General features: G+C 31.9%; 1 protein-coding gene across 1 annotated transcript; it reads left to right on the top strand.

Annotated features, from left to right (window-relative positions):
- The first annotated feature begins 3267 nt into the window (after window positions 1–3267).
- Window positions 3268–9319, top strand: LOC129309956 (uncharacterized). Its single transcript, XM_054951747.1, has 4 exons — window positions 3268–3399; window positions 3581–3628; window positions 4862–5683; window positions 6971–9319. The coding sequence occupies exons 2-4, from the start codon at window positions 3623–3625 to the stop codon at window positions 8774–8776; spliced, it is 2634 nt and encodes an 877-aa protein (XP_054807722.1). The 5' UTR covers window positions 3268–3399; window positions 3581–3622; the 3' UTR covers window positions 8777–9319.
- Window positions 9320–12506: the final 3187 nt, after the last annotated feature.

Below are 12506 nucleotides of genomic sequence, written 5' to 3'. Positions count from 1 at the left end.
ATTAGTTATTTTTAAATTTTATCATATCTTCTTTGAATTTTTTTATAAAAATAATTTATTACTTAATTATTTTAAAATTTTATGATATTTATGCACATCACTCCTTTTTAAAACATTTTCTTTCATGATTTATCTACCATATCATATTTTTTTAAAAGATACTCAAAATGCTTCTTAAAAGAACCATAAATTTATTTTTTTAAAATTTTAATTATTTTTAAAAATTTAAATAAATATTATAATTTTTTCAAAAGAAGAAGTGATCTTTTATAAAATATGCTAAACAAGCAGGCCCACTATCATAAATAAGAAACGCTATCATTGAGAGAATGTAGGGAAAATGCCGAGAAGTGTCATGATATAAATAGATGTCGGTCGTTGGATCTCATGAACAAACGAGACGCAGCCACGTCAGTTCAGTCCATCAAAATAATTTTTTGGGTCAGCCGCAATGGTTATTTTGTTTTTGCTTGCATTAGCCTCTTAGGAAGCTAGGCGAAGATAAACACGTGTCATGATCTTGTATTCTTGTTCGTCAATCAAATCCAACGGCTATCATCTAATCATTTGATGACACTGTAAGATAAGCTACACCTCGGGGAATCTAAACAGAAGGATGTGAATGAAGATAATAAAAATCAGAATCCCCCCAGGGCCCAGCACCTTAAAGCCAGCCTATAGGTCCATTTCTGTTTAATTGCGTGTCTTTTAATGTCACGTTGACACATTTCGTTGCAACTCACATTTTGGATTAAATGTATATTCTACTTTATAATTACTTTTGTTTGGCATTCAAAAGTAACAAAAATTTAAGCCGATGCCAATGCTATGTTATCAGTGATTGTGATTTTCTTTAAATAAATATATTGATATTTTTTTATTTTTTTAACAGATATAATTAATATTCAATGAATTAATTTCAAGAGAAACATCAATCGTTGTTGTCATTTCAATATTTTTTTTTTTTACAGCTTACTAGTATCCTGTTATGAGAGGCAATCTTATTTGAAGAATAAACGGCACTAAATGTTAGTACCTTTCTTAGTGAAGATTCAAATTGGTTTGTTATATTGTTATAAATTAGACTCTTCTATTAAACTCAACCTTTATTGCTGTTATTTCAATATATTTCAATTCCCTGCAGTAACATTATGCAATTATATGCATATATAAGCTGAGTTGGCATTGGTCTTGGTCCATACAAATATGGGTGAATTAGAAATAGAGACAAATATTTTTTTATATAAACAAATAGAGACAAATATTGCATGTATCATAATATATAGAACAAGATAGTTAGATGAATAACTGTAAAACATCTTTGCAGCCCTATCACATGATAATTATTCATATCACATGACATATTTTTCCTTAGCTTTTTAGCGCAAACTATGTTATTAATGCACCATTCATTTGCTAACATGGAAAATGTGCTTTAATTGTTTTGAATATACATGTCATGCCCTTGAAAATAGCAATATTTTAGCATCGTTATCGTTACGGAATTATTTTGAAGGTTCGTGATTTTATATATATATATATATATATATATATGTCGTAGAAACTCTATAAGAGATGAAAGTATATAAGCTGATATTCACTATTGAAGACCATAATTATGGACGGAAATGAAGTGTTTAGAGACAAGGATGAGTCAGAGAGTTTAAGACTTGGAAGAGTATATTTGAATAATCAAAATAATCAGCTTTTCACATTGTCTACTGATCAGTGGTGATATATTAGATACTTGTGTGATGAAACTATGATTATATACAGGTGGCTTGTTTGTTTGTTCTATGATTATTACTGCAGTTAAATTTATCACCAGCATATATTTTTTTCACATCCTATCATTTCCTTAAATGGTGTATTCGTGCTAATATAATTTCACGTTACATTATCGTGAACTCCACAATTTATAATATATATTAAACCCATGTCGTCTAATGTGTACTTTTCAAATGTACTCTTTCTCCTCACGTGGTCATCTTAGGTTTGCTCTTTATGATATTAATTAATAAACCATAGAAGTCGTGGTAAATTAATTTTTTACATATATATATTTAAGAAATTTCTGAAGTAAAATTGTACCGTTCATCACCACAAATTGCCATTGCTATAAGCAATCATAAGTGGATAATTCATACGCTATATATATGTAATCTCATGTGTTGTCTTCATAGTTTTCAATATTATTGCTAATTATAACTCAAGCGTAGATTTAATTATTGTTTCCCCTCTACTACTTTAATTAATTGTACTGTTATTTTTTTACCTTGAAAAATTACTTGTATTATCTAGGTCAGGCAACAATGTAAAATTCATATTTGATCATGTCTTGGAACCAAAATCAAATAAAAATAAAACTTTACCAGCTTATTATTATTGTTATCTTTCCACATACTTGTAAAAAGTAGTACACGTCATGTTACTGTGGCTTCGATTTGGATTGTCTTTCATGTTGTTCAGTATCATGATTTTCATGTTTGCAGGAGCGGTGAAAATTGTATCTTTCTGCAAAATATCCCATGTTTTAGGGCTTAATTTCTTACTTTATAACTGATACTAATGTTTTTATTTGTAGACGCGCCCAAGCGTGAATTTTGTTATCTTAAATTTTATATTTTGTTTGCCTTTTGAGGCCAATAATTATTATTATTTGGTGGTGAAACAATAAACATGATATTTGTATCATGTAGTTGAATTAACTTTTAAATTTATGCAAACAATTAATTTATCTATTATCTTAACAATGACATTCATTCAGAGTTTAAGAATGTTATCGGAATTAAAGAAAAAATTTTCACACAATTCATTAGAATAAAAAATATTTCAGAAATTATTTGATATTTTGAGTCTCACATTACTAATACTACTTTTTTTTTTTCAATCTATGATATTCGATCTATCAAAAGATAAAACAATCTTATTCTTTTAATTTAAAGATATGTAAATCCTTTTGAAAAATTGAACAATTTTTTTTTTTAAATGATAATCTCGTGGGCTAATAGCCTCAAACGGTGAAAGAAACACCGAAATTAATGAAACCAGGATCTCGTGGACTTTTCTTTATAGTAGAAGGGGAGGAGGAGAGAATCTCACAAGCCAGGTGTAATATGTCCGTACACGCGCCGGTTGCGCGTGGGTTCGCGCTTCCCTTACCCTGAACGGACCACATCACAATCGTAATTTCTCTCTCAAAAAACTTTGCACATAATAAGAGTGAGTATTGCATTGTGGTTGCTACTCTCTCTCTCTCTCTATATAGCGAGAGAACGACTTTGGTTTTTCACTTTCTATTTTTTCTTTTTCTCTCTCTCTCGTTTTCTCGACCCCTTCAATACAGTCTCCTCCAATTCAGCCTTCGTAGCCATGAAAGCTCTTCTTCCTTGAACGCAGGTACCACTCGCTCTCTGTTTCAATCTATCTCTCTGTGTATTATATGTGTATAGTAGTTTCTATGTCTTTGTGTTTCCCTTCCTCTGAACTATGTATATTCACTTTTCTCTTTGTTTTTATTTTTATTTTTCAATCTCTAACTTGCCAATCGGCGTGTAACCATGACGGCCCATTTTCTCAGGTTTGCTTCTTCACGTGGGTCTGGGTTGGTTCTTCTTCTACCATGGAGGTACTGTGAGAATCTTTTCTGTTTTCCTTTTCTCTTATCTGCGTTGTGCTTTGCTTAATTCCTGCACGATTTTGTTGGACTCCTCAATGCGTTCTCCTACTTCACTGTCCGCGGTGTGGCTTGAATTTTCTTGGATCATGTTGGAATTCTCTCTGGGAAACTGTTGGCTGTTATTGTCTGTTTCTTGTTGCTTATATTTTCCTATGTGAATATTTTTCAAGTATTTTTCTTATTTTCTTTGTTGTTCTGCTCGGGCTTGAGCTTCGTGTCGTGCTTCTTTCGTCGAGATTGTATTGCTTTTGGCATTCGAGAGTAATGTGATCGATGGGTTTCATGCATTTGTGTGAAGTTCGGGACTTTGGATATCGGGTTGCTTTCGTTTTATATATTTCGGGTTAGGAAGTGGATCTGGTTCATTGCTTCGCTCTGGGTTTGCTTTTTCTTCTGTCGGGTGTCACTTACTTTCCAGAAACATCTGAACTCGATATATTCGATTTCGTTCTTGTGAGCTGGGCTGGTTAACACGATAAACTTGGAAAATCTGCTCGATATAAGTTTATTCAATTCCTTTTTTTCTACCAGTTTTTTAACTTGGGACCTTTTTAGTTTCTGGAGTAGGCATACAGTCCTTTTTTTAGTTTTTGTTGAAATATATAAAATAATCATTAAAAATGGGTTCGAATTATTCTTATTGACTTTCTGGTTTCTGTAAATATCTAGCCATTTCTTTCCATTTTAGTGTTAGTTTAATTTTCTCTATTTTTTTTTTCTTATTGAAACTTGAAATAATTGGGATGCTTAATGTGAATGGTGTATATCAGATGGTCTTAGAATGTTACTATAGAATGTTACGATACCAAATGTTAATGAGCCATTTTGTTAAAACACAACGGTTAGCTGAAAGCATCAGATCTCTTTTCTGAATTTGTGGCCTGTCTCAGTATTCAATTTAGATTGACTGATGAATTATTTTCTGGTCTCTTTGACTTCAACATGACTCTTTAAGGAATGAGTTAAAACTTAAAAGTCCTTAGCGTGTTCAAGGTTCTGGGGTTCCTTTCCTTTGTTCTCCATAATGAAAATATTCCTGCACTGTCTAGTCTGGGTGTTTATAGAAATAGAAGGGCAAACTCGGTTCAATCTTAAATCAAACTTTTGTGGTAATGTCTCAACAGCAATGAAATAAATTATGTCTCTATGATGCTTTCTCTAAATTAGTTAATTTTCTTCTAGGTGGACACAGTTCAAGGTAATGACCTTGTGAATGGCATTGAGGCGCACACAGATGAACAATCACTTTCGCCTGAAGGTTCTGATGTTTATGATGCTTATGTCGATCAAGACATATTTCCTCGAGTGGGTGAGCAGTACCAGGTTGAAATCCCACCTTTAATGTCACAATCTGATTACTGCCGGTTACAAAAGAACATAAATGAGGCAGAGACCACCGCAGCTTCCCCCCATGATTTTTCAGTAGGATTACCTATTCTGATAACTTGGATTAATGATGAAGTAGGGAAGAAAAGGCATACAGTGCTTGGCAATGTTTGCAAGTCAGGTGGAATTGCTGATAAATTGGGGTTCTCAAAACTAAAATGCAACAAAAAGAGCCAGAATTCTTTGTACACTAATGAATCAAATTCTAAGCATGAGGTCATTATGGGAGAATCTGCAAATTTGAATGTGCAGCAAGAAACAATGGTTGAGGCGCATGAGAACAATAAAGGCAAAGGCTTCTGTCTTGTTCCTGGGTCTTCAACTGACATCTGGAATGAAAAAGAAGAGGCCAGGCTCATTCTCAGCTTGTACGTATTTGGTAAAAATCTGGTTCTGGTGAAAAAACTTATGGGCAATAAGAAGATGAGGGACATATTGTCATTCTATTATGGGAAATTTTACAAGTCTGAGAAATACCGTAGATGGTCAGAATGTAGGAAAATGAGAAGCAGAAAATGCATTTATGGGCAGAAAATTTTTACTGGACCAAGGCAACAAGAACTGCTATCTCGTTTGCTACCCAATTTATCAGAGGAATGCAGCAAAAGCTTACATGAGGTATTGACTGATTCTTTCCGGTTTATATTTTCTCAGTTCATCATTTATGCATCAAGTGCATGCACTTGTTTGTGGTAAATTCGGAAAGTGTATCATCAAGGATACGTTTGTACTTCAATTTTATTGCATTACCACATCAACATCTGATGCAACTCTCGCATCTTTGCACATATCAATGCTTCAGTCCATTATTTTCTACTTCTAACAGTCCCAGAATCTCTTTCCCTACTAGAGCAACATGCATAATTGGTTTGCCTGCAATATAGAACTAAAATAGTTGAGATTTTTTCAGACAACATTTCGTTCAATCTGTCTGAAACAGCCTTGTTAACAGACTCGTGCACACTAGTAAACAGACATGACAAAGCTGATGGTGCAGTAGATCAATCCATCTTAGGCACAAGATGATGAAAGTAGAGTTCATACTTACACCAATATTACTGATTAACAACCTTTATTCTGCTAGATAATATCAGGAAACCCAATACAAATCCTAATCTTTTTGACAAACTGTCTACAAGGGACTTCCTTCTTTGTATAGAGCAATAGAAAATAGTTTGATTTCTTTAGTAATTAATTGCACAAGATCTCTGACCTGACTCCCATCCTGAACTCCAACCCTGTAATTAATAGCACAAGGTTTAAAGCCTTCTCATTCCTCAATCCTAAACTCCTCACATTTTATTCACTAATGGAAGGAAATAATGGGTATTATTCCAAACGTTCTAAAAATGGAAAAGCATGTCTTCCACTTAATCTTACAAGGCTGCATAATAATTGGAAAGTGTTCTAAAAATGGAATTGTTATGCAGGATTTCAAATGCTCATTCAATTAAACATTGCCATCTCATAAGGATAGTGGTAAATAAAGTAAAGTGGTGATGAATTTGATTGAGGGTGAAAATGAATTTTCAACCTATATAGTTCTTTGGAATGAATTTATACTTGTGCTGATATTAAAGTATTCAGTCTTTGCTTCATCTTTTTTTACTGTCATTTAACCTGGATTCTTGTCTCTGCATCATTATGGCGCCAACTCGTTACCTTGTGAATAACTTGTAATTCTGTTAATTTGTCTATTCTTTCCTGAGTGGTTTCTTGTAGTGTGCTACTCTGAGCTGATTTTCTTAATATGCCACAGTTTTTTGTTAGCTTGAAAGTTTCTGCAGCATCCTGAAAAATCTTTGCATATGAAACCTAATTAGTTATCCAGATAAAAGCCATCTTGATCTGCAATTTCTTCTTTTATTAATTAGTTTTGTAAATGTAAATTCTTTTACTGGATAGGTGTCAAAGACATTTACAGAGGGCAAAATGCTTCTAGAAGACTATGTTTTAACTTTGAAGGCTTTGGTTGGGCTTGATGCTCTAGTTGAGGCTGTAGCGATTGGTAAAGGAAAGGAAGATCTCACAGTTTTCACCACAGATTCTTCAAAGTCCACTCACACATTTCCTGCCCGCCCAGAAATACCAGTTGGCAAGGCATGCTCAATGCTTACGCCTGCAGAAATAATAACTTTTCTAACAGGTGATTTTAGATTAAGTAAAGCTCGATCAAGTGATCTCTTCTGGGAAGCTGTTTGGCCTCGTTTACTTGCCAGAGGATGGCACTCTGAGCAACCTGGTAGTCATAGTTATGCTCTCCCATCTAAGAACTCTCTGGTCTTTCTTGTCCCTGGAGTCAAAAGGTATACAAGGAAACTGGTGAAGGGAAATCACTATTTCGACTCTGTCAGTGATGTCCTGGTCAAAGTTGCTTCAGATCCAGAGCTGATAGAGCTTGAGTCAGTAACTGACAATAATTGCAAAAGCGTGGAAGGAAATGGGTGGACAAACGAAACAAAATTGGACCGTGAAAATTCCCCTGAACAGCAACGCCACTGTTATCTCAAGCCAAGAACTCCAAATCGTAGCTTGGATGTAATGAAGTTCACTGTAGTGGACACAAGTCTGGCCAGTGAAAAGATGTCAAAGGTGAGAGAAATGAGAAGCTTACCAGTTGGAATTTTAGCTTCTGCATCTGAAAATGATTCCGACAGTGAAGATACCTCAGAGGAGCATACAAACGAATCTGAATGCGTCAATACCGTATGCTGTGATTGGAAGAATGCTGATGTGATTAAAGCTACCAAAGGTAACATTGGTAGGGAAGTCTCTACTGAAATCAACGACTTCAAAAATGACCCCTCAAGTGAGGAGCTTCAAGTTGGTGCTGCTAGTTTGTATGTTACCTCCAAGGACCGTAACACAGATTTGTTTAGCAGCACACACAGAAAAAACTCAATGAAATTCCAATCAAGCTCGAGACTGGTACCGGATGACAAAAATGTTATTGCCCCTGTTGCAAAAAGACGAAGGAGATTAAGTGCCTGTAGCCATGCAGAGAGAACTTGCAATGTTGCCAATGTCTTCGTGGCTCCCAGAGTAAAACAAGAAGAGGCCATTTGCTGTTGTGACAGTTCAAATTCTAACAAGATTGTTTTTCCAGGAGAAAGTCCACCGGTGGAGAAAAAAGAGATTGCTGATCCTCCGCCCCACGAGATCAAGATTTTTGCAGATCCTTCGTTAAATGCCAGTCAAATCAAAAGTGGGGAAGCTGTGCCTGAAAGTAGCTCCTCTTGTCATGATGATCAACATGAGAAACCCTGGAAGCGGATGATTGACCTTAACTTGCCTGTTCCACCAGAAGTTGAGGTTGATGAACTTTGCAATTCTGAAATGACTGGGAGACAACAAAATAACACGAGGGAGGATACAGATGATTCCTGTGCAGCCACAATCTCCAACCCTGAGGTTAACTCTGAGCAGCCTAACGTGAACACCCGAAGGCAGAGCACAAGAAACCGACCACTGACAGCTAAAGTGCTGGAAGCTTTTGCCTTGGGGTATCTAGACAGAAAGGAGAAACGTAGAGGCAGGGATTATTTGCTAGACAGTTCAGCATCTAGACCTTCCCGACGCGTGCGTGGTAAGAAGACGGGTGAGACTTCTAGCAGCAGTGGAGCAAATTTCCACAAGGAGGAAGCATCAAACGTTGTGTGTAATGGTAATGGAGATGTGATTTTAACAGGCTTCAAGTCTAATGAAGGATGAACAGGCTGGACTCAGCATGAGAATATCTCTACAACAGATTTTGCCCTGGAAGAATTATAATCACTTACTCCCAATAACGTCATGGCACATGACATGAAAGAAGTCTTTTCAGAATTTATTTGGTATAGAACATACGTGACCATAGATACAAACGTGAAACAAAAGGGGGGAAGACCATGGGTCTCAAATCTGTGTCAGAGACTGCTTACACAAGAGGCTCCTTCAGCTGCAAGGTACTTGAAAAGCCGAGATAAAAGGAAATACAATACTTGTGGTCTTTCCAGTTCTGAGCTTGAAAGCATAATAATAAAAAAAATGTCTTCCAAAGTTTTAAGTTGTCTCATTTCTTAGTTTCAATTCCTGTCCCCAATCTCAATTCCATGCCCTGTTATGAATATAATGCATAGCAATTCCATGCAGATTATGAATGTAGTTGTGTCTTTGTCTGAGAAAATATGCTGGACAATGAGGTGTTTTATGATTATTGAATTCTGTGAATATCGACATGGAAAATGAGAGAGGAGCAGTTAGCAGTTAGCGCCAGACTTTTTCGTTTTACCTTTTCTTTGGTGTGCCCTCGAGTTCTTCAAGTTGCCACCAACCATTCATTATACATACATGCATATATATAATATGAAGTTATTTTTCCAATTAAATAGCTGGTGATTGTTTTTGTTTGCCTATGCTATTTTTCTCAAGCTTGCTTTTTCAAAACAAATATTTATTATATCAACATGTTGCTGCTTAGCCATCTAGAGGCAGTTCATACAGGAAGAGTCTGTCAGTCTGTGAGTATCGCAATAAATTTGAATCTTCCTATATAACAGTTGTTTTTAAGAATTTACTAAATAAATAAGTCCCAATAAATGTGTTTAAAAATTTAAAATTATAAAAAGCAAACAACTTCATCATATGATAAAACCATTTACAAATATATATTATCAAAATTATTTTTTTGGGGCAACAAAAGTGTTTAAATAATTTTTAACTATTATTTCTATATTAAAATGGTGTATTTTGATCCGAAACATGTTATCCAATTGTTTGGGTGGAAAACAAACAAAATTTTCAAAATGAATGTTTATGTAACAATTTTTTTTTTTCAGTAGGTCTACGTAAGTTTTCATGAAAGCAAGATCTATATAATTAAATTAATTTTTTAATGTAATATTATGTAAAAATAATGTATACTCCATCCCTTAAAAAATGTGAGGCATTTTTTTTGAAGGGTTAGAGGTTAAAAAATATAAATATTTTTAATATTTCAATGTGTAATAAATGTATTTTTTTTTCAAAGGTGCCCTAATAAATAAATCACTTTATACTTATTTTAAAATGAAATACTTTATCAAATAAAAATAAATATAAAAATAATATTAATTTAAAAATAAATAACTACTTTATTGAGAATAAAATTTAATTAAAAATATCTCATAATTAAAAAAAAGAGTAATTATCAATTATTTATAATTTAAAAAACGTTACTTTTGTTTTTAATATTATTTTTTCAAAAGAAATTCCAGTGCCGTATATCGAGCCGAACCGGTCTCAATCCAAGCGCATAAAGAGTAGGCAAGGGGTGAATCCTGAATAGTCAGTCAACCTAGTCTCAGCACATTGTTTGTCGTCCTCTAGTATTTAAGATAAAATCGTCGTAGTGATAAGGACTAAATTTAATTTATTAAATTGGCTAGAAAACTTATATTAGTTGGATTGAATGGAATGGATTTATTTTTTGAACTTCGAGCTCAATATTTACAAATACGAAAGAATGAAGATAGGATCAACTCTCATTTAGATAAAAAAGGTCAAAATATTCAAATCATCAGATCATCCACGTAGACGTAATTTATAAAGTTACACCATTTATAATTTACAAATAATCTATACTTCCTTCATTTAAAAATATAAAATATTTTTAATTAAATCTTACCTCCAATAAAGTAGTTACTTACTTTTAAATTAATCTTATATTTTCATATTTATCTCTATTAAACACTCTGCAATAAATATAAAATCACTATTAACAGGGGTACTTTTTAAAAAAAGGTAAAGCTTACATGGCTAAAAATACTTACATTTTTTATCATCTAACTCCTTAAAAAATGCCTTATATTTTTGAATTGAAGGAATATAATTTATTTTACAAACAATATATACCATCATCTTCAATTTAAAAGATGGTTACTAAGCAAATAAAATGGGTATATATAAATTATAATGCCTTTGTCCCAAATTACAATATACTTTTGAATAAAATTTTATATATCAATAAATCTCATTAAATACACTTAACAACTTTATCTTTTTAAAATAAAAATATAAATTTTTAAAAATATCATTCATTTAATATATTGAAAAGAAAACAGATAAAAATTAATTATAAAAAAAATAATATTAAAATTATTACATTTAATGAAATCTTAGTATACCTAAAATATTTTATATTTTAAAATAAAAAACTTCTTTAAAAATATTTTAAAATTTGAAACGGAGTCACGGAAGTAATAATACTTTTCATCACATTTGTAGTCTCATAACCTTTTTTAATAATATTTTTTAAAAGCTTTTTCTTCCATGCTTTTGTATTTCACTTTCATTCTGGGAAGTTTTTTTTTTATTTTCTTAAATCAAATTTCCTCCCTTCTAGCTTATCATAATATTATTTTTCAGGATGTCACACCTTAAAAGTAATCTCATAATCTGAAATTGGATACCCGATAAATAAAAAGGCAGTCAAATATTGCCCTGAATTTCCTGAGCATCACACTCACACAGGGTTAAGTCTAATTATTTTATTATATTAAGATGGTTCAAACTCTTTATCATATATATATATATATATATATAGATTCTACTTTGCTTTTACCTCATGAGTTATAATTATAAATAATCTTAACGATTTTATTTTTTAAAATAAATATATCATTTTCTCAGACAACTCTAATGTTATATTCTTGTTATCTTTAATTAAAGTTTTAATCACCAAAGGATAACAAAGCTTTGATTTATTAAGGTTTTTAAATAATTAAAGAAAAAACTAATATACTAGCATTATATACTTAAGATGCTTGTTTTTAATTAAATTAAAGAATAAATTTTTTTATATATTATGCATTTTATAATAAATTATTATTAATACATTAAGATTTATTTGTCTTACTTTTATCAGATAAAAAATATTATTTAGTATATAAGGCTGGATATCTAAGTCTTGCCAATTATTAAATCATAAGACCTACATTTAGTTATAATTAAATCTAAGTCTTACCTCATGAGTTATAATTATAAATAATCTTAACGATTTTATTTTTAAAAATAAATATACCATTTTCTTAGACAACTCTAATTAAATATTTAAATATTATATTCTTGTTATCTTTAATTAAAATTTTAATCACCAAAAGATAAAAAAGATTTGATTTATTAAGGTTTTTAAATAATTAAAGAAAAAACTTATATACTAACATCATATACTTAAGATACTTGTTTTTAATTAAATTAAAGAATATAATTTTTTTATATATTATTAATTTTATAATAAATTATTATTATTAATACCTTAAGATTTATTTGTCTTAATTTTATTAGATAAAAATATTATTTAGCATATAAGGGCTCGAAATCTAAGTCTTGCCAATTATTAAATCCTAAGACCTACATTTAGTAAGATCAAATCAAATAAATTATATTGTTAGAGGAAACAATGATGACAGTAATTATACCTAAT

The sequence above is a fragment of the Prosopis cineraria genome, unplaced genomic scaffold (assembly GCF_029017545.1).
Source record: "Prosopis cineraria cultivar Desert tree isolate PC_DT_omini unplaced genomic scaffold, ASM2901754v1 PC4, whole genome shotgun sequence".
In the NCBI taxonomy this organism is placed as follows: domain Eukaryota; kingdom Viridiplantae; phylum Streptophyta; class Magnoliopsida; order Fabales; family Fabaceae; genus Prosopis; species Prosopis cineraria.
This window is presented reverse-complemented; position numbering and strand designations above follow the sequence as displayed.

Excerpts from the sequence above, each read along its gene's own strand:
- LOC129309956 (XM_054951747.1), top strand. Across the intron at positions 5,684-6,970 it reads GCAGCAAAAGCTTACATGAG|GTGTCAAAGACATTTACAGA; the intron begins GTATTGACTGAT and ends TTTACTGGATAG.